The sequence below is a fragment of the Lynx canadensis genome, chromosome B3, assembly GCF_007474595.2.
Source record: "Lynx canadensis isolate LIC74 chromosome B3, mLynCan4.pri.v2, whole genome shotgun sequence".
Taxonomy (NCBI): Eukaryota; Metazoa; Chordata; class Mammalia; order Carnivora; family Felidae; genus Lynx; species Lynx canadensis.
Window position 1 is genome coordinate 97366152 of NC_044308.2, and position 26498 is coordinate 97392649.

Below are 26498 nucleotides of genomic sequence, written 5' to 3' on the forward strand. Positions count from 1 at the left end.
CATTTACTGAATTCACTGAATCCGTGTTTCAACAACCCAGGTAACACCAAATAGAGGGTTGAGGCTTTGTTGTTGTAGTCTTGTTTTTTGTACATTTCTATTCTAATCAAAATTACATTGGTTTACACATGTAAGATTTCCCCACCTCCCAACCGTTCTTGGAAGTTCAGAGTATATTTATCGTACTTGTAATGCTTTAGGCTGGCGTTTTATTATTTTCTTCTATATTATTATCCACTCAAAGAACAAAAGTGGGTAATTCTTGAAGTCTGTCTTTGAAAACTCTAAGGTGTGTTTGGCTTATTGTATGTTTTCACTGGCCACATAATTAACTGTTACTAAACGAGGAGCCGTGTTTTCATGCTCTCCATTCAAGAATACTAAATAGAAAAAAAAGAAACGTAATGTTTTATTCATTACTAATTTTTAGGAACCAGTTACGTTTTTCAGAATGAGAATCAACAGATAACACTTCAGGTTCAACACCTTGTAAACAGGGACTCACACCTAATTAAGGATAAATCATATTGTCATAATTGAATTGAAAATCCGTATTTCTGTAAGCCATTTCACATTTGCAAAAGTACCGCTCAAACAAAATGAATGTTTGATAAAAGACTGGGATTAGGATGAGGCGAGAGAGGCGTCGAGGGCACAAAATTTAAGGAGAAAGGACTGTGCTCTCAGGGAAGCACACGCCATTTTTGAGAGCGCCTCCTTAAATAAGATGTGCGCCCCGGGCGCCTCCCTCCACCAAGAAATGTAGAGCCGGAGGTGCTTATAGGGTCTGGATAGTCTCTCCCAGTGTCAGATGTTAAACCAGTCACTCTATCCAACCTAACAGCGGTTACAAAGCGGGAACCTGTTCAACAGAAATTGCCAAGTCAAATATTGTCCCATCAAATTCCGTTCTGACGTGACAGGTGTTGCCTCCGGGGGGGGGCCACCCAAACCAAAACAAACACCAGCCCATCAGCACCGGGACATGCTGGCCCCGGCTGGCATTGGGCAACTCCCCAGTTCCGAAGCTATATAGGGAAGCGGACTTTCCCTTTTAACACAGGGATACCGGTTTAGCGACCCAACAGGTGCAGGAAACGCGTTAAGTTGAACCGCGGAAAACAGAGCTCCGCCCCCAACAATAACCACCTGTGCCTCCAGCCGCAAGCGTTCCCGGGAAAGGACGTTGCGGCCTCGCCAGTCGCCGGCTCGGGAGATGCGAGCCAAGTCCTCAAGGGGCCGGTATCCGCGCTCCACCGACCCGCAACCACAGTGAGGACTCGGCCCTGCAAGTGAAAGGGGAGGCCGTCCTCCCCGCAGACCCATAGAGCCACTGTACTGAGAAAACCCGAGCTGTTGGCACTCCGAGCAGGCAGGCATATCCGGGGACAGCCCGCATGCTCGAGGACCCCGGCGGCGGCGCTGCGCGGCGGGAAGGGGGCAGTTTCAAAGCCGAGTTGTGGAGCTCTTGCCGCGGCTGGCGCAAAATGAAGCTGCACTGCGAGGTCGAGGTAGTCAGTCGGCACTTGCCGGCTTTGGGAATGAGGAACCGGGGCAAGGGCATCCGGGCGGTGTTGAGCCTCTGTCAGCAGACGGCCGGGAGTCGGCCGCGGCCTCGGGCTGGAGGCGAGCGAGGCGGCCCGCTCCCTACCTGCCTGGTCATCTGCACCCTGAGGGACAAGCGCGGGACCCGCTATGAGGTGCGTGGACCGAACAGGCCCTGCCTCGGGAGTCAGCCCCGAGCTCTTCCCCTTCGAGCCTCGCGCGTTCCAGAGGCTGGAGCCTGTCTGTGGGGTACCAGCGCCCCATCACCACCCCCAGTCCTGGGCGTCTCCCTGTGGACCCGAAAGAGAAAAGCTTTTGAGAGCGCACCTTCTCCTTATTTTTCTTTCCCGTTCCTTTGGCTTCAAATTGACAGCGTTTCTGTTTAGCAGTAGGTGGCATCCCTGCTGTCTTAAAGCCTCTGGAAATTCGGCCTGCATGAAACTAATCTTTAAATGGAATAGCAATCTACTTTGGGGGAACAGTAAAATAATTGCACTTTTGTTCAATAAATTATTTTCTCCCATGGTATATTCGCTAGCTTTTTTTTTTTTTTTTTTTAAGGCTTTAAGTGATGAAGGATAGTATCCAGGATCGCTAGACCAGATTAGTACAGTAGTAAAGCAGTAGTGCTTTGGGTTGCATCTTGATATTTGTACTAATGTTATTGCTCACTGCATCTTTCTTTTCCTTTCCTTTTCCTTCCTTCCTTCAAATGTTTTATTTCCTAAGACTTGACTTTCTAGGACCAGGGCTTTTTCTCATCTGTCTAGCAGTAGTAAACTCTAGAAGCTGTTGAAAGTTGAAATAGAATTTCCAAAGCACAGGTTTTATAAAATCCTTTTTCCCTCATTTCACCAGGTACTATGTTATTTTGTCAGAATGACTGGAATACCCCTGTGTCTACTGTAAGTAAAGTCGAGGGGGCAACTCATCTCCCACCCTTGCATCTGACTCTTCACTGGACTTTATACAGTTTCTAGGATTATTTCCCTTAGTGTTGTATTCCACAGTGTATACTCAAAGGTTGAGGAAAGGGGGCATTACCATCTTATTCAGAGACACTTAACATTTGATATAAGCAGTTGAAAGTGTAATTTCCCCCTCTTGTGGAATCAACTCCTATAAAATTTTCAACTTGAAAGGACTTTAGCAATCACCCAACATTCTATAGGTTAGAAAACTGTAAGGTGACAAGCAAGCTCATAGCAAGAATTGGGTCTCCCTTTTTTTTTCTTCCATTGTCTTCCCCAAACCCTCTTTCATGGTCAGTTCAGGTTCTATTTTAAGTCTGTAATGATCGCCCTTAAAACTTCTGCATTAATAATTGCAGGTGGTAACCCTCATCAGAATTTTATTGTGAACAGTGAGTTGAAGACTTGATTTGGTCACTGTCCTTCCAACACTAGAAAGGAAATAGAAACCAGTGCTTACATTACAAGGTGGACTATGTAAGTGCTATAATAAAGGTAGAAGTAGAGCAGAATCAAAAAACGAAATGAATTCTGATTATAGGGGCTTGAGAAAGTTTTGTAGAAGAGGTGGTGCCACAGGGTTTGGGACATAGTAGGTGCCCAATAAACATTTCTTGGATGAATTAAAGTGGTGTTGGTCCTGAGCCTTGAAGACTAGGTATTAGTGCTAAGTGTGGGAAGTACCTTGGGGATCTTTCTTATACCAACTTTTCTGCCCCATGATTCAGCTGCTGCCTATCTCACTGTGATTTGCAAATCTGTATCTTTAGCTAGTCCTCTCCCTTAACTTGCAACTTGAATCTTAGTTGGAAATCTTCACTTGGATGTGTTGTAGCATTTCAAACTCAAAATATCTAAAAGTTAATTTTCTTTGCCACCCCGAAACCTACTTTTCTGATCATGTTCTGCAACTCATTAAATATTCTGCTCTATCCAGAAACCTTAAGGTTTTTGCATCCCCATGTAATATATTTTTGAATCCTTAAAATTCTACCTCCTAGGACCCTTTCAGATTTTCATACCTCCTTCCATCCCAGCTGCAGTCTAAACCACCAGAATCCCTTGTCTGGCTAGTCTCTTAAAAGATGCATCCCCACATGTATTATTGAATCCTTACAATTCTACTTCCTAGGATTCTTTCAGATTTTCATACCTCCTTCCATCCCAGCTGCAGTCGAAACCACCAGAATCCCTTGTCTGGCTAGGTCTCTTAAAAGATATCCCTATGTCTCTACCAACCTCATCCCATTCTCCCCTCCCCCAAAGTTCATTCTTACACTGTGGTTAAAGGGAACTTCCCAAATCCCAGATCTAGGATGCCTGGGTGGCCCAGTAGGTTAAGCATCCAACTCTTGATTTTGGCTCAGGTCATGATCTCATGGTTTGTGACACCAAGCCCCACCAAGCTGATAGCACAGAGCCAGCTTGGGATTTCCCCCCACCCCTCTCTCTCAAAGTAAATATATTTTTTTTAACGTAGGTGTAACTATGTTCCCAGCTTCAGGTCACTCAGTAGATATCATTTTCAGAATAAAATCCAAAATTCTTGACATGGTCTGCAAGATCTTTCACCATGCAATCCCTGTTTGCCTTTCCTGACTCACCTGCCTCTTTTTCCTGGATCCTTCAGCCATACTTCTTTCACCTCCTTGGAGCTGCCAAGCCCTCTTGCCTTGAAGGCTTTGCACACATTTTTCCTTATTGGTATGCTATTCTCTCTCTCTTCTCCCACTATCTTCATTTGCCCGACATCTCCTAATCCTTCAGTTCTCATCTTTAAGGTCACTTTCATATTCCTTTGCTACATAAGATCTTAGAGCAGTCTATACTTCCCTTATCTTAATATTTGTTATGTTTGTAACTACCTACTTAATAATTGTCTCTCATCAGACTGACAGCTTTATAAACATAATTACTATGTTGGTCTTATTCAAAACTATTGTTTCAAGCCCCCTATCATAGTACATGGTACAGAGTGGCTTCTCAATACATTGTTGTTGAAGTCTAAAACAGAAACATCAGTCATTAAAAATTTTTGAGCACCTATTATGTGTCAGTCACTGTTGTAGCTCCGTGGATACAATAGTGAACAAAGGAGACATGATTCCTACTTTCATGGCGTTTATAATCTTGTGGGAGGTGTGTCCACCCAAGACTAATGGACTGAAGTTAAGAAGGCAAGTAACTACTATTGACAACTTCTACAGCCACATAGTTAGAATGGGAGAAGAGGAGTATTCTCCCAAATGGGAGTCACAGGAAAGAGTTACTGGACTGATCTAACAGCAATATCTACCAGAAGCTAGATAAGAAATGTAGCTACCCAAATGCTAAAAAAGCCCACAGAAATAAAAACTAAAACTTAAAACAACAAAACATGCAGGCTTAAGGAGTAAAAGCCTGGGAAAGTGACTGGCATATCTAATTGTAATAAATATTACTGAATAACAATACCAGATTTTGTCCTTTTTTCTCATTGGTTTTAAGCAGCTAAAGGAGAACATTGAGCAATTCTTCACCAAATTTATGGATGAGGGGAAAGCTACTGTTCGGTTAAAGGAGCCTCCTGTGGATATCTGTTTAAGTAAGGTATGGTATTACAAACACGATTAAAGGGGCAACTGGGCAGCTCAGTTAAGCATCTGACTCTTGATTTCGGTTCAGTCTTGATCTCACAGTTTCTGAGTTTGAGCCCCTGATTGGGCTCTTTGCTGAAAGTGAAGAGGCTACTTGGGATTCTGTCTCCCTCTCTCTCTGTCCCTCCCCTAATTGCTCTCTATCTCTCTCTAAATAAATAAATGTAAATATGTATAAATAATAAATGAAAATAAACTTAAAAGATTGTTTAAAAAACATAGCAATTAGGTTGGTTGGCTGTATTTTCTTTAAAGAAGAGACTATTTGAGGATCCTTGATATCCCACACAACTGAATAGGGATGTACACTTGGCAGGTGTGTTTGAAGAAGCCGTGGCAGGTCTGTGGTGGAATTCAAAAACTTACTAGACACATACACAGTTTCTCTGGTATGCTGGCATGGCTCTAACAGTGTAGAGTCAGCCTGCTAAGGCGACAGGATTAGGAGGAAGGAAAATGGCTTACTTCTGTGCTCCAGGTGGACCCTTAGGGTTTGCCTAGAATAGAATTCTATAAAGCCAGTGGCACACGGCTACATTTGCCAGCAAAGTCACCCATTACAGATCAAATTTGGTGTAAAAAAAAAAAAAAAATGCAATTAGAACCATTTGAGGGGTATTTTTTTTTTAATGTTTATTTATTTTGAGAGAGACAATCTGAAGCAGGCTCTTTGCTGTCAGTGCAGAGCATGATGTGGGGCTCGAACTCAAAACCATGAGACTGTGACCTGAGCCAGTCAGACGCACAACTGACTAAGCCATTCAGGCCCCTCCATTCTGGGGGTATTTTATTTATTATAATTTTTTAAAATACTTAAACCATTAAAATAAAACTTTACTGTGCCCTATCCCCTTTTCCTCCCCCCCCCCCCTTCACAGAGAGTAGAAGCAATGTCTTATTCAGCCTTTCATTATCCTTAATCCAAAGCAAAGTGGTTTGTAAACAATAGAGTTTAATGACTATTTAAGGTATTTGTATTGAATGGAAACATTTTGTTCTACTTCCTCCTGTTCTTATAGTTTTTCATTTTCTCTTGATATTCAGCTTCTCCTACTAACTTTTCCTTCTACCTAAAAAAAGCTGAGGTCTAACCAGTCAAAATAGAATAGACAAATTTCCCAAAGACAAGGTTAAATCCATTGCCTCCACATACTGTCTTTTGACCTTTGTTTTCAGTGGTTTATCAAAACTGTCTCAGAGATCACTGGTCTCCTTCCTTTTTTTCAATCACATTGCCATTATTTTGAGGTCTGTAGATTTCGACACTGATGACCACTCCCTTCTTAATAAAACTTTCCTTTCTTGGCATCTGACAGGACACTATCCTGGTTTACTCTTGGTTTTCTTAGCCACTCCGTTGTCTCCTATATCTGGCATCTTTTTTTTCTATCCCCAATTAAAGGCTTTATTCTAATCTTCTGCCTATTTTTTACCATACCTGCTTTCCATTCTCGTAACTCAGTCTTTATTTATATATACTCCCAAATCTTTAAGCTGGTACCCTGTACCAGACCTACTTGACCCAGGTCTCCAGACTTCACTCACACTACTTCACTGTGTATATTGCTGCTGAAATAATATTTAGCTTTTCTCCTGTTCCAAGTTCTTAAAAGATTTCCACAGCCTGATCATTCCATCCTCATCATGGTATCAGGTTCATCTATACCATCTCCACACTGCATTTCTAGTCTTTCACACCTCTACAAAGCTCCCACATTCCAACTAAATAGGATCACGTACTATTCCTCAAACTTGCTGCAAGTTACCAGTCCTTCACATGTAAACTTTAGGAAACTTCTGAAATGTCCTGCAAGCATTAGATATTTCTGTTGAGAACTTAGTTCCCATACCACTTTAATAGTGATTTTTCTGTCCAGCTGGAAGCAATCTGTCTTGCTCTTGATGTTTTCCAGCACTTCTTACAGTGCCATTTGGCCCTGCTTTTGAGAGGACCATTGCTTTTCATAATTCCAAGTCTTTGTGAATGGCAGCCTTGGGTATTTTGCAGTGCACAGCACCATCTCAGTCTATGTCAGAGGCACTGGAGATTTGCCTCAGTTCATGATAAACCCAAGTCTTAAGTGGAATCTTTTCATGTATTCCTGTCTTATTTTATACTCTTTTGATTCCCTTTTAAATGGTTTAAATTTAGAGTATGTCTCTCAACATATTTTTCCAAAAACTTTCAAATTTTTTTGTGTCTATATTGAAATTTATCAAAATAGTAAAAAATTTATTTTTACAGCCATTTTCAAGAAATGAGTCTATCATTTGCATGTATAACTTTATAGAATTTGTTATAGGGTAAATTAGCATGCATGTATTATCTAAAATGGAATTTATAATTGTACAACTTATTTTTATTTATTCAGGCCAATTCCAGCAGCTTAAAGAGTTTCCTGTCAGCTGTGAGACTCGCTCACAGAGGTTGTAATATTGAGGTACCACTTTCAACCTTCACACCAGTGAAGACTTCAGAATTTGAAAAATTTAAAACTAAAATGGTTATCACATCCAAAAAGGACTATCCTCTAAGCAAGAACTTCCCATATTCTCTGGAACATCTTCAGACTTCTTACTGTGGGCTTGTCCGAGTTGATATGCGTATGCTTTGCTTAAAAAACCTTAGGAAATTAGACTTGAGTCACAACCATATAAAAAAGCTTCCAGCTACAATTGGAGACCTCATCCATCTTCAAGAACTTAACTTGAGTGACAATCACTTGGAATCATTTAGTGTAGCTTTGTGTCAGTCTACACTCCAGAAGTCACTTCGGAGTTTGGATCTCAGCAAGAACAAAATTAAGGCGCTCCCTGTGCAGTTTTGTCAGCTCCGAGAACTTACAGATTTAAAACTTGATGATAATGAATTGATTCGATTTCCTTTCAAGATGGGACAATTGACAAACCTGCGTTTTTTGTCAGCTGCTCGAAATAAGCTTCCATTTTTGCCTAGTGAATTTCAAAATTTATCCCTTGAGTACTTGGATCTTTTTGGAAATACTTTTGAACAACCAAAAGCCCTTCCAGTTATAATGCTGCAAACGCCATTAACTTTATTGGAATCCTCTGCACGAGCCATGTTATATAATAGGTAAGACTTTTTAATAGTCATAAAATGCAGTACCTCTGATAAGAGTCTGGTATTCTCATCATCCTCATTGTAATAGTCATAGGCTTTAACATAGTTTACAGTGCTGTGCACAGTCTGACATCTTGCTCCAGTGGCCTTCTTGCTGCTCCTTACCTCTACTTGGAATGCCTTTCTTCCAGAAAGTTCCATAGCTCACTTTCTCACTTCATTTAGTTCTTTTCCCAAGTGACACCCAGAAAGGCCTTTCCTGACCGCCCTATCTCCCTTTCATTGCTTGACTTTTTGGTTATAGGATTTATTATCTGGCATTAATTTTTTTTTAATGTTTATTTATTTTTGAGACAGAGTGTGAGTGGAGGAGGGGCAGAGAGAGGGAGACACAGGATCTGAAACAGACTGGAGGCTCTGAGTTGTCAGCACAGACAGAGCCTGACATGGGGCTCGAACCCATGAACCGTGAGATCATGACCTGAGCCAAAGTCGAGCACTTAACCGACTGAGCCACCCAGGCGCCCCTTTACCTCTTTCTGTCTATCCCGTCACTTGTATTTATCAAGTGTTTTCAGCCCACTTGTTATAAAAAGGATACAGATCCAAAGCTATGAGAATAATGCCTATTATCTAGCCTTTGGTAACTTGTCTTCAGTACTGGTTACAAACATAAACTTATGGTCTGTTAGAAAAATATGTGGGGTGGATGGAACTGGAGAGTGTTATGCTAAGTGAAATAAGCCATACAGAGAAAGACAGATACCATATGGTTTCACTCTTATGTGGATCCTGAGAAACTTAACAGGAACCCATGGGGGAGGGGAAGGAAAAAAAAAAAAAAAAAGAGGTTAGAGTGGGAGAGAGCCAAAGCATAAGAGACTGTTAAAAACTGAGAACAAACTGAGGGTTGATGGGGGGTGGGAGGGAGGGAAGGGTGGGTGATGGGTATTGAGGAGGGCACCTTTTGGGATGAGCACTGGGTGTTGTATGGAAACCAATTTGTCAATATATTTCATATATATAAAAAAAAAATATGTGGGAATTTAAATTATGTTAGATAGAAAATACAGTTTTTAACAGTATTACACTATTACCTCTTTTCTTAGGGTATAACTAGTAGCTTGAAACAGGTTAATATACATATGTGGTAGACACTTCTTAGACAGTTTTTTAAAAAATTGTTATTTATAGAAGGAACAAACTAGTACATGTGAAAAAAAAATGAATTGGCAGCAAGACCAGTCCCAAATCCCTATGAAATGCAAACTTTTTTATTTGATATGTATCTTTTCAGACTTTTCCTGATAGGGTTTTGAACTCCAGTTTAAATTATAGAGTAGGTTTTATTTATTTGTTGAAAAAATATGAACACCTATTGTGTGCCTGCCTAGGCTAGGGACTAGAGAACAAAGAAAAGACTGGAAGACAGACAAAGTGACTTGGGGCATGGTTGAGTCAGGAGTTGGGCAGTGGGCAGGCAAAACAGGTCTCGGAGATGAGGGTAAAAGAGTTTGACTTTTTCGGGTTTTTGAGTTTGACTTGATTTTAATAGCAAGTAAGTGATTTAAGCAAGGTGAGGTCAGCACTTGCTCAGCCAGTAAAGTAAAAATACCTGAAACAATATGTTTTAAATCTGTTTCACAGTTTAAAATTCCCTTTTACACAGTTGATGCCTAGGAGAGTATTTGGATTTATTTAAATAAATGTTTCTTCACAGATAGAACTCAATAATTCTCCCATTGCCATTATGAGAATTGTATACTAGAGCTGTAGCTTTAAATGATCATGTTATACTGATAATACAATGTAGATTTCTTCATACTATTCCATGGGTTATGGTATTAGGTGACAGTGCTAAAAGATACTTTATGGAGTAGTATAGATACTCTTAGGTTTACAATATGCCATATGGTGTTTTCCCCATTCTTAACAGTTTGGAAGAAAGAACAATATACTGAGTCACTTAATAGAGTAATCTTATTTTTCCATGGTTATAATTCAGTATCCGGTAATTCATGACCCAATACATGAAGTTCTGAATCTAGTAACATGCTAAATACTTTTTCAACTTTTTTTTTTTCCAATAGGATTCCATATGGCTCTCATATCATTCCTTTTCATCTTTGCCAAGATTTGGATACTGCTAAAACCTGTGTCTGTGGAAGATTCTGTCTAAGCTGTTTTATTCAGGGAACTACTACCATGAATCTACACTCTGTTGCTCACACTGTGGTCTTAGTGGATAATATGGGTGGTACTGAAGCACCTATTATCTCTTACTTCTGTTCTCTAGCCTGTTACGTAAATTCCTGTGATATGTTAAAGTAACTGCTGATAACACAAAAACAAATTCCATTTAGTTACAGATCACCTTGGGATTCATTTATGGTTTAATAGTATCAAATTAGAGAAAGGGAAGCTTTTTGTATACTTACTTGAGGGCAGGAATGCGTTACTCTAACATTTTCAATCATTTGACTGTAAAACCTTAATTTCATTAAAACCTATAATTTTACTGTGAAAGTAGACTTTTTTCAGTTTATTTCACTTGTGTTGATGTCAGCCTAGTGTTTCCAGAATGAGTTGTAGGGCTATCTTTTAATGTTAAACAGATATTGATCCCTATCACTCTGGTCATAGAATTTTCTTACCAGTTTCCTTCTTGAATTTCAATTAAGGAAATTGACTTTCTGTGTACAGAAAATATATGTTGGAGGACTAATAGAGTCTAAGTTTTAGTGAAAACTTGTTTGCTGTGAAACTTTGTTTTTCAGGTATATTATTCTACATCTGGAATTCTATATTCACCAAGCATAAAGTTGGAGTTGCTTTGGGATAAGCAGGCTTCAGCTTTTATAAGTTTTATAATGTTAATCACATAATCTTTGTTGTGACTTTTGTAACTTTTAGAGTTGGAACAGGATTTTAGGGTTGGGTAGGAAGAACAGAAAATTGCTTTTTACTGATTACATCCTATATTTGAGGGTTTTTCTTTTTCTGATTATTATTTTAGTTACTTAATATTTTCAAGTTAAAAAAATATTTTTTTAATGTTTGTTTATTTTTGAGAGAGAGAGAGAGACAGAGCATAAGTGGGGGAGGAGCAGAGAGAGAGGGAGACACAGAATCCAAAGCAGGGTCCAGGATCTGAGCTGTCAGCACAGATGCAGGGCTCAAACCCATAAACCGTGAGATTAGGACCTGAGCCAAAGTCAGATGCTTAACCGACTGAGCCACCCAGGTGCCCCAATATTTTCAAGTTTTTACTTTAAAAAGTGGTGGCGATACACCAGCTGAACTATGACCAGAATTTTAACTAGGTTAGAGGAAATATAAAATGTAGCTGCTTGAAAGAGATGTGAAAAATGGAATTAGTAGAACACCATTCTATACTTTTGCACTGCCCTTTTTCAAATCAGCCTCATAACTGGTTTCTGGGAACAAAAGAGGTGAAAGAGTAAAAGTTACTGGAGAAAACCCTCCCTAGTGTTAGCATATCATTTTTGTTCTAGGCCTGGAGTTACAGGTTGAGTCTGTGTAAGACTGTTTCTTATGGCTTTAGGTAACTATTTCCTCTGTCTTCCTAAAATATTTATTTGGAGCATCTTACTCTTTTTTGAAAATACAAGCATTGAGTAAATACTGTTTTAAATGTTACAATATTTTTAAGGAATTTTTTAAAAATGTTTACCTTTGAGAGAGAGGGGGACACAGAATCCAAAGCAGCTCCAGGCTCCAAGCTGTCAGCAGAGAGCCTCACACCGGGACCAAACTCATGGACCGTGAGATATGACCTGAGCCAAAGTCAGATCCTTAACTGACTGAGCTACCCAGGCACCCCTAAATATTAGAAGATTTTTATTAAAACTTTGTGTATATGATCTCCAAAATATGGTTTCTTCTCAGAGCAGATTCTTTGGTCCAGAGCCATAATTCTTTGGGTGACCTTAAATTTGTATTGCTTGTGGTCAATTAAATTCTTCCTGCAAAAATTTCTATATTCTGGTTTTTGATTTTAAAAAATCATATATATAATGCAAACATGGCTTACATAAAAAGAGCTGCCATTTAGCAGAGTATTTGTCACAAGTGTTTTACATAATTTTATTTAATCCTCACAAATTACCCTAGGTCAGTACCATAAACCCAGATCAGATTTTAAGTCCAGGCTTTATACTGCCTTCTAAAGTTAATTCACTTTTGCTCTTTAAAACCAAGAATTCTGTAAGTATAATATCTTAGTTTTTTCTGAACAAAACGGTGAGGAATTACCCAGGTTATGTGACTACTTTAAAACATAGTTCTTTAAAAAATGTGTTGTGACATATTTAACTTGTATCTGATTTTTACATGTTCTTGAAGAAAAAGTTCCTTCAATAACAAATGCAGATGTGTCTGTGTTGGGACTAAGTGCTAGCCATCTGTTACTCCTACACCCTAGCCCTTTGTCTTTGCATCCTTACTCATCTAAAAGCCATCCCATGCAACTATCTTGGCCAACTTAAAATTCTTGTACAGAATGCAGAATTTGTCTTCTCATAACCCATACCCTTTGTCAGTTTATTTCTCCTTTTGATACTTTTTTTTTTTTTGCCTTTCATGGGTTATAAGGTTCACTTCTTTGAGTTTCAGCCTTCCATTCTATTTTCAGTAGTAACTGCTTGCTTCCTCAAACCTCCCAATAACCAAGTTGTAACATTTGAGTACTTCCCAGAGTAGCTTCTGAAAGATTCAAAAAGCAGTCAATACTATTATGGACTCATGGTTCTTCACTAGCTTCAGAACATTTTGCAGTTAGAAGTCAGTTTTTAACTCCTGCCTTACATTCAGGACCAGTCTAAAAACCATGCCATCCAAAAAAACCGTAATGGGAATGTTCTGTATCTTTGTTGTCCAATAGGGTAGTCACTCAGCACATGTGGCTATTGAGCACTAAATGTAGCTGCTAGTGTTAACTGAGGAACTGCTTTTTAATTTAAATATCTGTATGACTAGTGGTCCTTACTGGACACTAATTTGCAAAAAGCTCTTTTTATCCCTCATCTTTGATACTCTGCCCTACTGAGTCTGCTATACACAGGCTTAATTTAGCCTCTTCATTTACTTTTTTTTTAAATCTGATTTGACTTTTCCCAGGAGCTCTTCAATCATGATTATGAATTTGCCTAACATATTTGAAATTGACCAGAAAAGGTAAAGAAGGTCTGAGTTTTTTTCCCCTGATAGAGTTCCATAACCTAGTTGTAAAGTTGGAGGTGGTACTCCTGTCTTTTTATATGTGTGTGTGTGTGTGTGTGTGTGTGTGTGTGTGAGAGAGACACATAAACAATATTCCAATTCTTATGAAACTAAATTTAAATAAATTTGAGAAGAGGTTAAATCTTAGTTCAACAAATTTGCTGTTATTTCCTTAATTTTGAATCACATTAAATGTCATTCTATTTGTATTTCAAAAAACACAATATTTGAGCAAAAATATTACTGCATTTATTTTCATACAGATAACGTTGCTACAAGCGTCAACGAAAAGAAGAATCCCAAAGCTTAGAACTGGATCACTTGGCCCTTTCTCTTCTTATCTCCTCCCAGTTCAAAATGCTTGCATCTTTTAATGGCCAGCATCCTCTTGGACCTGCAGTTAGGTTCGACACATTCAAGCCTCAGCACAATCTTCTTTGTGGTTTTAGCCTTCTTCCGGAAAATTGGCTTCGTCTGCCCACCATAGCCACTCTGCTTCCGATCGTAGCGCCTCTTTCCCTGGGCATACAGGGAATCCTTGCCCTTCTTATACTGGGTCACTTTGTGAGGCTGATGCTTTCCACACTTCTTACAGAAAGTCCTTCGGGTTTTCGGAACATTGACCATCTTTGCAGCAGGGCTGTCAGCACGATTCAAACTGGTAAACATTTAAAATTACAGTGGCAGACGTTAAACATTTTGAATAAAACGTTTTAAAAATTCAGGAAAACATTACAGCATTACATGTATCACTAAGGTATAGACCCACCAAGTACTCATTTCATATAAGAATAAATTACACAGAAAAGTGCACACCTTTTGGAATGCTTAAATTATCAGAGCATGTATAGAATGAGCCTCAATAAAAATTAGCATGCAATGCAGCAGCACAGGGGGCTCAGGAGCCAGTTTCCCCGTACAAAGCAAGTTCCTTTGGAGTTTAATTTACTGTGGCTACCCCAAAAGAAAAGAAGTGGTGTCTATCTAATTTTCTTTCTCAGAGAGGGCCAAAGCTAGAGCCTCCGGCTCTTCCTCGCACCCTCTTCCCCCACGTTCTAGCGCCCGGGCATTCCCGGTTCAGCGCGCGATACAGTGGCTTCGGCTACGGCCCGCCTACGCTCCTTCTCCGGGAACCAAATCAGTCTGGTTTCACTTTTCCTCTCAGGAGCAGAGCCACCCGTCAGAGCAGCCCTGAAGGCTGACGTGTCCTTAATATGTGCCTCCCGGCCCACTAGCCGCCATTCCTGAGACCCTTTCCAAAGGGAGAAACCAGTTCTTTGGCTCTAGCAAACCAGGCAGCGGGTCTCGCCCTCCAGTTCCCACAAGGGCCTCGTCCATCCCCAGGTTCCCAGCACTGGAGGCTCCTGCTGAGACGCTACACTACCGTCTTAGCTCACCGGCAAATCCGGCGTCCGCGATCCTCGCCTGGCCTTGCCTCGCCTCGCCTCGCCTCGCTCGCGCCTAACAGGAAAGGGAGGAACGAGGCGGAAGCAGGAACTGTGCGTGAGCGACAGTACTAAAGGCCAATAGGCAGCAGGCAGCGGCGGCCTGGCGTCCCCGGACGCGTCCGGGAAGCTCCAACCAGGGGCCCAAGGGGCGGGCCGGAGGGGTGTGGGCCGGAGGGCCGCGGCGCTCCGCGGGCCAGTCGCGGCTTGTCAGAACGGTCGCCGCCGGAGTGGGGCGAGGCTGCGTCGCTCGGTCTTGGAGGTGTAGGGCCCGTGTAAGGATGAGAGCGCAGAGGACGCAGGGCCGCTGGAGGCGCAGGTAACCAAGCGGGAGTGCGGTGGGGCCGCTGCGGGGTTTCTTCCGGGACCCTTGCTGAATGGAGAGGACCGAGGCGATGCCGAGCCGCGGCTCCTAGCCGCGGGGCCGCTGCCCGAGCTGCAGCTGCCAGGCGAGGATGTGTGGAGCCCGGGCGGCGCGGGGGAGCTGAGACCCTTCGGGCCCCAGGACCCCCGGGGCCCGGGATGAGTTAGCTAGGGCAGCCGCGGGGTCCAGTTCCGACTGCCTCAGGCCAAGGCGACGGCCGCCACCCGCCCGCCCCTTCTGTGCAGAAGCCGCTAGCTCCTTTTCGCGCCCGCCCGCCAGCGCTCCCGGCCCTGGAGACCATGAGGTTCCGCATCTACAAGCGGAAGGTGCTGATCCTGACGCTCGTGGTGGCCGCCTGCGGCTTCGTCCTCTGGAGCAGCAATGGGCGACAAAGGAAAAACGAGGCCCTCGCCCCGCCGCTGCTGGACGCCGAGCCCGCGCGAGGTGCGGGCGGCCGGGGCGGGGACCATTCGGCTGTGTCCGTGGGCATCCGCCGGGTCTCCAACGAGTCGGCGGCTCCGCTGGTCCCCGCGGCCCCGCAGCCCGAGGCGGACAACCTGACGCTGCGGTACAGGTCCCTAGTGTACCAGCTGAACTTCGACCAGACGCTGAGGAATGTAGATAAGGCCGGCTCCTGGATCCCTCGAGAGCTGGTGCTGGTGGTCCAGGTGCATAACCGGCCCGATTACCTCAGACTGCTGCTGGACTCCCTCCGGAAAGCCCAGGGCATCGACAGCGTCCTCGTCATCTTTAGCCATGACTTCTGGTCGACAGAAATCAATCAACTGATCGCTGGGGTGGATTTCTGTCCGGTTCTGCAGGTGTTCTTTCCTTTCAGCATTCAGTTGTACCCCAACGAGTTTCCAGGCAGCGACCCCAGAGATTGCCCCCGAGACCTGGAGAAGAATGCAGCTTTGAAGATGGGATGCATTAATGCTGAGTATCCCGACTCCTTTGGCCATTATAGAGAGGCCAAGTTCTCCCAAACCAAACACCATTGGTGGTGGAAGCTGCATTTTGTATGGGAAAGGGTCAAAGTTCTTCGAGACTATGCTGGCCTCATACTTTTCCTAGAGGAGGATCACTACTTAGCCCCAGACTTTTACCACGTCTTCAAAAAGATGTGGAAGTTAAAGCAGCAAGAGTGTCCTGAGTGTGATGTTCTCTCCCTGGGGACCTATACGGCCAGTCGCAGTTTCCATGGCATTGCTGACAAGGTAGACGTGAAAACTTGGAAATCCACAGAGCACAATATGGGTCTAGCCTTGACCCGGGATGCGTATCAGAAGTTGATTGAGTGCACAGACACTTTCTGTACTTACGATGATTATAACTGGGACTGGACTCTTCAATATTTAACTGTATCCTGTCTTCCAAAATTCTGGAAAGTGCTGGTTCCTCAAGTTCCTAGGATATTTCATGCTGGAGACTGTGGTATGCACCACAAGAAAACCTGTAGACCATCCACCCAGAGTGCCCAAATTGAGTCACTCTTAAATAATAACAAACAGTACTTGTTTCCAGACACTCTAACTATCAGTGAGAAGTTTGTGGCAGCCATTTCCCCACCTAGGAAAAATGGAGGGTGGGGAGATATTAGGGACCATGAACTCTGTAAAAGTTATAGAAGACTGCAGTGAAAAATCACAATTACAAAAGCAAAAGTGACAGTCTTCTATTTTTTGATATTTGTCCAAACAGGATAAACAATTGAATAAAAAGGGTTTAGGAACTGGTTTCTGCTTTAATACAAAAAAACAAAAACAAAAAAACAATTCTTGTAAAAGATGTCCAAATATAGTAATCTTTTCCTTCTCTGTCTGACAAAAATTTAAACAGAAGTTTTCATTTCAGGAGTTGGGTTTTAAAGTTCAATCTGTATCAGCTAAAGGTAATCATTGTTAACTGGTAAAAGAAAAGAGGAGAAATTTTATTTAAATTGCATCTCTTAATCTTTTTATCTGGAACTTTGTACACTTTTCCACTTTCAAAACTTATTTTAAGTACAGCAAACTTTATTTAAAATTGTCATAACAGTAAAAAGTATTACAATAGAATCATTAGAGTATTAATGGAGCAAGCCCAATTTCACTCGACACGGTTACTAGGAAGGGTTTGCTTCGCTGGTTTTATAATTCAAAAGTTATGTTTGTTAAACACCCTATCCGAACAGACATTTTCAGTATTACAGATTCCTGTATTATTGTGTTAAGATTTGCCTGTGCTTTGGAACCTTCATAGAACACACTTTCTTTTGGAATGTATTTGATAAGAAAGTTGAAACACTGTTTTCACCTCAATGTAGAAATACAGTGGGTTTTTTTTTTTCTTTTAGTGCTGCCAAAATAAAATAACTCATTTTTGCATAAAAAGTTCCTAATCATTTTGTAGAAGAAATTTTGTTTACTCTTTACACCAAAATTCAGTAAAGGCATTCTAGAAGTTTTATAGTTTGCATTATATCTTCATATGAACCCTTTGTACATCATACAACTGAATTTGAATTAAAGAAAACCCCACTCTTGACAATGCATTCCCTTTGGAAGAAACTGGCTTTCAAATTAGCCAAGCATAGCCAATGAACAATAAAAAGCTGCCTTGTAAGTGAAATACAGCCTAAATTGTTCTCGAGAACCAGCAATGATAGAAAGTTCAGTCATGCTACAGTGAAACATGTTCTAGTGCCGGCTTTATTTTAACTGAAATCATACTTTTTAAAAAGGCACACACAATAATAGGAAACAGGCTTAAAATTTATTCTATATTTAATGTGGAAGTTTCTCTTAACAGTATATAATTGCATTCAACCAGAAATCACTCAAAGATTAATTTCTGTTTAGATATGACATCATTTCAACCCCAGGGAAATTATGTATTAAATGGACAGTTTTGAAATTATTTCATCAAATTTTAAGAGTCATTATGGCGGAAAAATGCGTACAGTCATTTTAGGTGGACCAAATAGTTCTCTTACTTTATGTGCTACCTTTATATTACCCTCATAGCCCAATCTGGTTCCAGATTTTAGAGGGGTTATAAATATAAATCAGGATGAATTGCCAGGTTTTGTACTACCTTTTGGTGCTCTGATCTGACTTTCCCCAGTTCAAAGGACTAAAGAGATTAGGTAATTTCCAGGACTAAGGTAGGGCCAGACCTTTGAATTAGTATCTTTTTTTGAAACATAGATAAATCAGCTCATGGCCTTGGTGTCAGCAATTAGATCAACAAATACTTTCCTTTCTACATTCATGCTGTATTAAAAATTTTTGTGAGAAAAAAATTTATTCGGATTTTCTCCTGGCCTCCAATAAAAAGATTATTCCACCAAACTAATAATTTAAGATACATTATCTGCTACCCTTTTTGAGATATTGCAAGAAAAACTAACTAGAAACCACTGGCTGTTTTGTTTCCATGTAATACAGCAAAGACAGTTTTCCTATGGGAACAAATTCCCAGATTTTTTATTATTCTAATATTAGTAAATGTAGGCTGGCTTCCTGGCTGCATCAGTTGGAGTATGTGACTCTCAATATCGGGGTTATCAATTCAAGCCCCACGTTTGGGTGTAGGGATTACTTAAAAGCTTTTAAAAATATTCATAAATGTATTCTGTAAGACCAAGAAATGTCTTAATACTGCAATAGTAACTTCCAAAAACACCTTTTAAAAAGTTCAGTTTTCAAAAGTATCACTATATCACCTGTATTTTGTGTGTGACAGACATGAGAAGAGTAAAATACAGAGTTGAAGCAAAAATACTAAATTTCATTCAGTGTATTTGTATTGTAATTGTTTGGATCATTAATATTGGTTGGTAAACTTCTAAGAATCTCTGTTTCAAACATAAATATGTTCTATTTAGTGAAACTTATAAACGCATAGTTTTGAGATTCTATCCCACCACACACACATAGTGATTAATTTCCAGTTAATTGCATTCTTGAGAATTTTTGTAACAGACACAACTTAGTGAATATTTACTTTAAAACTTTATTAAAAGTTATGGTAAAGAAGCCAAAAACAAACAGAAGCAAATATATACAGGTTGTATTAAAACTATATGTTTACTAACCCTCCATTAGAAAAAGTACACATCTATCAGAGGAATCACAAAAATCACCATAATTAAGGAAACTCTGTATAAATTATACATGCAAAAAATATCGCCAGTTTCCCCATTAGAATCAAAATTGAAAATTTTAATTTTATACTTTCTTAAGTACTTTGTTTTACAATAATAGTTAACAGAAAAATAATCTAAGTCCAAAAAACTTTACTCTTAACTTTTAAATTCTAAAATTATATAGAATTAATCCAAGTCATACAGCAAAGAATTATGAAAACTGAATGCACATTGAGTCACATGATCTTTAATAAACTGCACACTACCATCCTGCATATTGGTTTCTTTTATGTTGTCAAGACCAGGTAAATTGTGAACTGTTGTTTCGTTTAGTAATGATTGATGGTCTCCATGTAATTCTTTCTCTTCTGTTATCACTGGTTCTTTTAAATTATCTTTTTCCTCATTTGAGTAAACGGGACTTTTTTCTTTTATAAATTCAGGTTCCATTTTTGACTCAGGTTGCTGAGACTTTCCAAATAGCATATGAGAAACATCAAGAGACTCTTGTTGCAAGCATACAACTGAACCACAACTGTCTGTTTCTAGTACTTTAACTGCCACAGATGAATCAGAATCAGTTGTTGAGGCGGTAGGATGTTCTATATTTTCTTTTTCAGTTACAGGACTTCCTTCATTGACTTTTTCTTCCTTTTCATGAAGCTGCTCAGAGTTACTACATTCTTGCAACTAGGTCAAGAGAAACAATAAATTAAGAATTCTTTGAAACAAATAGAAAATTAAATTGTAGTACTCTCTGGGTATAGATTTTTTTTTTTCATTGTGAGGGAACAACCCTTGCAGAACTGCGGATTTCCAGGCTTCCCCCTCAAAGTCATCTTCCAAATGCTGCCAGTTATTTTTTAATAATGCAGACAATGCAAACTTGGCATTAATTCTTGATTAATTCCTTCCAGTGACTCCTCATCTCCTTCAAGATAAAATAATCCTGGCCTACCAACCCTTTAGTAGTCTTTCTAATAAGGTCATTCTTGAATTTCTTGAGTTTTCTTGAATTTCTGTGATTCTTTAGATCCACTCCCTCCCCACATTCATATATAAATTAACTGTGCTAGTTACTAAATTATCTCCGTGTCCAATATTGAAGACTAAAAATAACCAAACTAGGGGTACGTGGGTGGCTCAGTGGGTTAAAGGTGGGCTCAGGTCATGATTCCACAGCCTACAGTCATGGGATAAAGCCACACATCAGGCTCCACCCTGAGCAGACGGCCTGCTTAAGATTGTCTCTCCCAGGACAGCTGGGTGGCTCAGTCGGTTGAGCATCCAACTCTTGATTTGGGCTTAGGTCATGATCTCACAGTTCGTGAGATCAAGCCTCGCATTGGGCTCTACACTGACAGTGTGGTGCCTGCTTGGGATTCCCGCTCTTCCTCTCTCTGCCCCTCCCCCAACTGTGCAGGCATGTGCATGCAATCTCTCTCAAAATAAATAAACTTAAAAAAAAAAAAAGATGCTTTCTCCCTTGCCCCTCTCCCCCATGCTCGCTCTCTCTCCCTTTCTAAAATATAATTAATTAATTAATTTTACAAAATAACCAAACTTCTGGTTCAACTAGAAATAATGAACAAACAGAATGACACAGCTCCTTCCCACGGTTTGAGAGTCAAAAAGACTTGTTTGTCCCTGGACTGGTACTCAAACTTCCTAAATGTTAGTCTCACTCTATTCCTCAATGGAGAGTTACTTTGGGATGAAATGAGATCTGTGTGAAAATAAATCACAAAGTGCATGGCACACAGTAAAATACATACAAAGAGGTCTTTACTCCTAAGTCTTCCCAGATACTATGTACATTTGATTTAAAGTTATGACATCAAGAAATCAAAAATTAAGATATTGGTCAGGCTTTAACCTGGTCCTAAATCACTACTCTACAAAGGCCACCAAATCCTTACCTTTGCGTGAATCTGAATCTTACTATCAGTAACCTGAAGAACTTCAATTAATGGTGGGGTTAAGGACATTGTCTGTTTAAATGGAGAGCTCAGGACCTCTTCAAGTACCTCATTAACATTTTCTTCATTGACAAACAGCTTTTCCTAAAATAAGAGAAAAAAAATTCTGCCTCATAAGTTATTCTTGACACATTTGATCTAAGAACAGCTCGTAAAAGTTCTTAACACAGTTCAGGATTATACTTTTAAATGTTTAATGTTACTCCTATGCTGTTTTGGCAGAAGAAAACAGTATTGAGTAGTTAAGAGTAGCAAGAGTATATACATATAACGGCAAAGGCGCTAAAAGAAAAGTCTTTAAAAAATCCTAGTTCCTTTTCTAAGTCTCTGTTAACAATCTGAGATAATCTTACTTATAAATGATATTTTTCTTTCTTTTTTCTCAATATTGTATAAGAATAACATCACCACTAGGTCTATAAAAGCAGTCACAGCTATAAAATGTAATTTAATTTTAGAATACTTCCTAATGAGTCAGCTAAGAAAAATACATGGCAGGATTTATTCAAATTTTGTGTGACCAGTTTGTGTTTTAGTTCTTGGCCAGGTAACAGCCAAATATAATATTTTACTTGAGAAGTAGATTCTAATTTTACACATTGAGATAATCCAGTGTGACACTAGCATATAGCTATTTATAAGAATGAAACAGATTTCAAGAGACATAGGAAAGATTTCCAAACTACTATTAGGAAATGCATAAATCACTTTTACCAGACTCTCAAACACAAAGCAGTTTGTGCATATTCATGTGAAATGAATATAGGTATATAGTTAGGGTGTTGAAGGGATAACCATATTTAAAATTCATAAAATCAGTTTATTGTTGCCTGAAATAAAATACTTACATAAAAACAAATTTCCAAATAAATACAGTTCATTATTTGGTCTAAATAGGAGGGCAAAATCAGAAAGAGACAAGTTTCAAGTTCCCTTATTTTATACAGTATCTACATTTGTGAACGCCTACCAAAGTGAACCTTGGGTCCAGAAAAATCTTACCCAAAAATTTGGAGTAATTTCATTCCTATTATTTTAAGTTCCAGAATAACTGATGATAGAAACATTCCCCAATTAAAAGCATTTCTAAGGTTCCTGTCTCTGGAAAAACACATTAATTGCACAAAAATACACCAAATACTTTAGTCTTTAGTAAACCCAAGGAAAAGTAATATTTATAATGGAAATGGTTATGATTAAAATATAGAGGATTTGCATAAGCTTGCCTTATTCTAATGGCTGATTTTACTCTAATAGAAGATATTCAATTTAGTGGTCCTATATCTCTAGGAAAATTTCCAGTGGATATTTAAGGCTTTTATAAATAATATTGTACTTATGTGTAAAGTAACAATTCTGACCCTCACCATCACAATCCAGTCTCTTTATAATTATTTCCATATAATGCATATAATTTAATCATTATATATTCTATGTCTACCCACCTATTACTCTTGTGATTTTAAAATAATTTCACTTTAATACTTAGAGCCTAGTCCAGTGAAGTGTAAAGAAGAATAATTGCGTATTATGGTTCCATCAGCCTTAGCAAATGTGATGACTAATGAAGTAATTATAAATCTATTTCAGGCATCAAAGATGTAACACACAGTTGCCCTAATCCCATTTTGGTCTAATTTCCTTGCTAAAATAATGTTAGCTTTCTAGAAAATTAGATTATAATATATTCTTTAGTATTCTCTCAACTGCTTATCCATAAAGCCTTCTTCCCAGTTTTAAGTTATTTTTACATTTATTAAAACAATTACAGGGGCACCTGGCTGGCTTATTCAGAAGGGCATACGACTCATGATCTCAGATTGTGAGTTCAAGGCCCACGTTAGGTGTAGAGATTACTTAAATAAACTTTAAAAATAAGTAAAGATATAAAACAATTACAGGAAACAACTGCCCTTTCGTAAATGTCCCCCTTCTGATGATATAAACAGATAGTCAATTTCATATTATATTCTCACAAAGTATTTTACCTAGTCCTGGCTTATTTACTATTTTGGGATGGTTTCAAATTAACCACTTCTCCCAGAAGATGCCCCTCATAAAATATAACTTATTAGCAAATATCTAGGAAAATAAAAGGAAGAAGTGAAAATTTCTGGCAAGTTAAAGCCCAAGACCAGCAAGTTAATTTTCAGTATATACTCTGCAACAAGTTTTATTTCTGGAAATTAGTACTTTGGTACTATTAATTTTTTTTTAAAAAACTGTAAAATTTGAAGTTCTAAGGAACTTTTTAAACTCATAAATTAACAACTGGTGGTTTGCATTGAGGTATTCATCTGTTACATGTAATTTTTTTTTAGCTTTTAACAAATTCAAGGGTTAGAATCTGAAATTCAAGAACCTCAATAACCTTGAAAGTGTAGTAGCAACTACAATAGAACATACTATTCATGAAAACTGTATCCTGAGTAAACTAGATAATGCTCAGCCCCAAGTTCTAGAGTACCCGCCCATAAGAGGTGTAGTTGATCTTGATGTTCAGTTTAACAATATTTATTCAGTTAATCCTTCAACAAGGGTGGCGGGGTGGGGGTGTTGGGGCGCCCCCCATCCCACGGTTGAAAACTCCACCTACAACTTTTGACTGCCCTAACGCTTAACTACTAATAGCCTACTGCAGATTGGAAGCCTTACTGATAACATAAACGTCCATTAACACATATTTTGCATTGATACTATGTCCTTATAATGTAAACTAGAGAAAACAAAATGTTATTAATAAAATCATAAAAGAAAATACATTTAGGGGCACCTGGCTGGCTCAGTCAATGGAGCCTGATGTTGATCTCTGGTGGTGATTTCGAGCCCCAGGTGGGGTATAGAGATCACTTGAAAATAAAATCTTAACAAAATACACTTAAAGCTTTCCAAAAAAGATCTGCTTGTAAGTGGATCCAGGCAGTTCCAACTTCTGTTGTTCAAGGGCCAGTTTTAATAGTAAATTTTAAAAGTGGGATGGAATATTTCAAATATTAAGAATCTAGAAAGAACTGTTACCTCCAAAGAATCTTTGTTTAAACCATAATACCACTCTCTCCAATGTCCATGGCATTCTGGAGATTTGGCCAGTTCTATCACTGCATTGTTTGAAGAAATACTAACCACAGGTTCTTTGGTATTCAATTTATTCTCTGGAGCGAATTGCAAAAAGAAAGAATAATAAACTAAGTCTTGGGTGGAGAAGCACAATTTGTACCGGAAGGGGCTCACATCCCCTTGAAGGCTTTGCGGTTGGATCCGAGGCACTTGAATTAGCAGAGTCAGGGATTCTTCATCCTGATTACACTGCAAAGGAGGACACAATGGTTCCCTGCTGCCCGTCCCGGGACGACCCATGGCTCGATCAGATGGAACACCTTCCCCGATCACGCGCGTCTCAACACTGAGATCTCCCCGCGCACTCCCTCTTCCTGCAGAAGACCCCCTGTCAAGGTCCCCAGATGAAGTACAAGGGGAGCCTCCTGCACCGTCCCCAGGTGAGCTCCCTGCTACGGAAGGCGGCTCCTCCTCGATGCCCGTTGTCCACACAGCTTGCTCGTCTAAGTCCCGCTCCTCGGGCTGGGAGACAAGCTCCTCCACAGCGGCGGCCCGACTAGTGCTCTGTAAGTCCGCAGCGCCAGGGAGCCTGGGTTCCGGGCCGCCAAACCCGGCACAACCCCCTGCCGGGCCCGCCTCCCCCTCGCGAGCGGAAGGGCACGCCGCACCGTCAGTTCCGGGTTTGTAGACGGGCTCTTCCGGCTCCGCCGTGGGTTTCTGGCGCGCTGGGGGTAGTGCCACGGGAAGCGTCACCACCAGCTGTCGCCGGGCCTTGTTGAACTGCGCCTTGCCGCGGCTGTCGTCCACCGGGTACGGGAGCGAGAGCCGCAGCCGGTAGTCGGGCTTCCTTGAATCAAGGCACAGCCGCTTTCCCGTCACCTCCAGCGCCGCCTGCTCGGCCGAGCGCAACAGCGGCAGCTCGATGGTGACCACCAGCTCCCGGGGCACCGGACTGGGGGCCGAATCCCGGGAACAGCGGTAATCCTGGAGGTCCACGTGGTGGCGCTGCACCACGCTGTAGCGAGGTTCTGTGGGGGCAGGCTGCAGGACCGCCTCCGGAGGGGAGGGCGCCTGGGTCTGGGGGACCACAGAGTTCCCGGCCACCGCCGGGCACTGGTAGGGGTAGGGGAAATCGGGGAGAGGGCTCTCCGGCTCCCCTTCGGGCCGGGCCGGGACACCCCCGGGCAGGGGTGTGCGCAGGACGGCGGCCTCCGGAGTCCCCTTGTACCTGATCTTCAGAGTCTTGGCATTCCTGCGGTCTAACTTCACGCCGAACTGCTTCTCGATGGCCTCCAGGGCCGTGGTGTCCAGCATCTGGCGGAAGCTCTCGTGGCGCCGGGCTAGCGTGAGCGCGTCTGGGTGGAAGACTACGTCGTAGACAGTGTAGCGGGTGCCTCGGCCCCCCGCGTACTCGCGGCCGGGAGCCAGGCTGTAGGGCAGGGACCACTGGCTGCCGGTCGCCGCGCCCCCAAGGCCAGGTCGGCTGCTGGGCGCGCCCACCAGTGCGTTGCTGCACACGTTCACGAAGCAGCGCTGCGCCCCGTCGAGGCTAGTGCGCAGCACGTGGCCAGGTTGCGGGTGTACGAACCGCACATCCACTCCACGTTCACGCTCTAGCGCGGTGATTTCCTCCTCGTAGCGCCGCCGGTTCTCGGGGTCTGTGAGCTCTTCTGCGTACTCGGAGAACATTCGCCGGAACTCCGGGTCCTGGAAGGCGGAGGTGAGCCGCTGGACCTCTTCTCCGCTCAGGTCCAAGTCCTCCAGCGACGAAGAGGCTCCCGCCTTGGCCATCCTGCCCCGTGGCTCCTGGCCTTCGAGCCAGGGGAGATTTACCCGAAACCAGGTGGTCGGGACGCGCGGTGCAGTCGCTGGTCTGCGGAGAGTGGGGTGGTGGCGGAGTTCGGTAACCGCCAGAGAACGGAGCCTACGGCGGCGGCAGCGCGTGGTCGTTGCCATAGTGACACTACCAGCACCCGGGAGGAGGGGGAGAAATTGGAGTGAGATGGTGGAAATGCCGCAAATAGCCTCTTAGTTTCTTCAAATCAATCA

The 26498-nt window shown here is 41.3% G+C and overlaps 4 protein-coding genes across 4 annotated transcripts; 2 read left to right on the top strand and 2 right to left on the bottom strand.

Moving 5' to 3' along the window:
• The first annotated feature begins 1423 nt into the window (after positions 1-1423).
• Positions 1424-10760, top strand: LRR1 (leucine rich repeat protein 1). The gene is made up of 4 exons (XM_030319032.1): positions 1424-1700; positions 5007-5105; positions 7525-8246; positions 10325-10760. Exons 1-4 carry the CDS (start codon positions 1488-1490, stop codon positions 10563-10565), a joined length of 1275 nt encoding a protein of 424 aa, XP_030174892.1. The 5' UTR covers positions 1424-1487; the 3' UTR covers positions 10566-10760.
• Positions 10761-13701: 2941 nt separating this feature from the next.
• RPL36AL (ribosomal protein L36a like) lies at positions 13702-14953 on the bottom strand. Its single transcript, XM_030319038.1, has 2 exons — positions 14873-14953; positions 13702-14133 (listed from the first exon to the last, which is right to left on the bottom strand). Exon 2 carries the CDS (start codon positions 14100-14102, stop codon positions 13782-13784), a length of 321 nt encoding a protein of 106 aa, XP_030174898.1. The 5' UTR covers positions 14103-14133; positions 14873-14953; the 3' UTR covers positions 13702-13781.
• A 194-nt stretch (positions 14954-15147) lies between these two features.
• Positions 15148-19048, top strand: MGAT2 (alpha-1,6-mannosyl-glycoprotein 2-beta-N-acetylglucosaminyltransferase). The gene is made up of 2 exons (XM_030319037.1): positions 15148-15239; positions 15530-19048. Exon 2 carries the CDS (start codon positions 15584-15586, stop codon positions 16922-16924), a length of 1341 nt encoding a protein of 446 aa, XP_030174897.1. The 5' UTR covers positions 15148-15239; positions 15530-15583; the 3' UTR covers positions 16925-19048.
• Positions 19049-19260: 212 nt separating this feature from the next.
• On the bottom strand, positions 19261-26240 carry DNAAF2 (dynein axonemal assembly factor 2). Its single transcript, XM_030319035.1, has 3 exons — positions 24411-26240; positions 21333-21476; positions 19261-20103 (listed from the first exon to the last, which is right to left on the bottom strand). The coding sequence occupies exons 1-3, from the start codon at positions 26238-26240 to the stop codon at positions 19600-19602; spliced, it is 2478 nt and encodes an 825-aa protein (XP_030174895.1). The 3' UTR covers positions 19261-19599.
• Between the last annotated feature and the right edge of the window lie 258 nt (positions 26241-26498).

Coding starts and splice junctions, on each gene's coding strand:
- RPL36AL (XM_030319038.1), bottom strand. CDS start 14,102: ATGGTCAATGTTCCGAAAACCCGAAGGACTTTCTGTAAGAAGTGTGGA.
- DNAAF2 (XM_030319035.1), bottom strand. CDS start 26,240: ATGGCCAAGGCGGGAGCCTCTTCGTCGCTGGAGGACTTGGACCTGAGC. Junction 21,477..24,410: donor TAAACAAAGATTCTTTGGAG/GTAACAGTTCTT, acceptor CTCTTATTTTAG/GAAAAGCTGTTTGTCAATGA. Junction 20,104..21,332: donor AGATTCAGATTCACGCAAAG/GTAAGGATTTGG, acceptor CTCTTGACCTAG/TTGCAAGAATGTAGTAACTC.
- MGAT2 (XM_030319037.1), top strand. CDS start 15,584: ATGAGGTTCCGCATCTACAAGCGGAAGGTGCTGATCCTGACGCTCGTG.
- LRR1 (XM_030319032.1), top strand. CDS start 1,488: ATGAAGCTGCACTGCGAGGTCGAGGTAGTCAGTCGGCACTTGCCGGCT. Junction 1,701..5,006: donor AGCGCGGGACCCGCTATGAG/GTGCGTGGACCG, acceptor GGTTTTAAGCAG/CTAAAGGAGAACATTGAGCA. Junction 5,106..7,524: donor TGGATATCTGTTTAAGTAAG/GTATGGTATTAC, acceptor TTATTTATTCAG/GCCAATTCCAGCAGCTTAAA.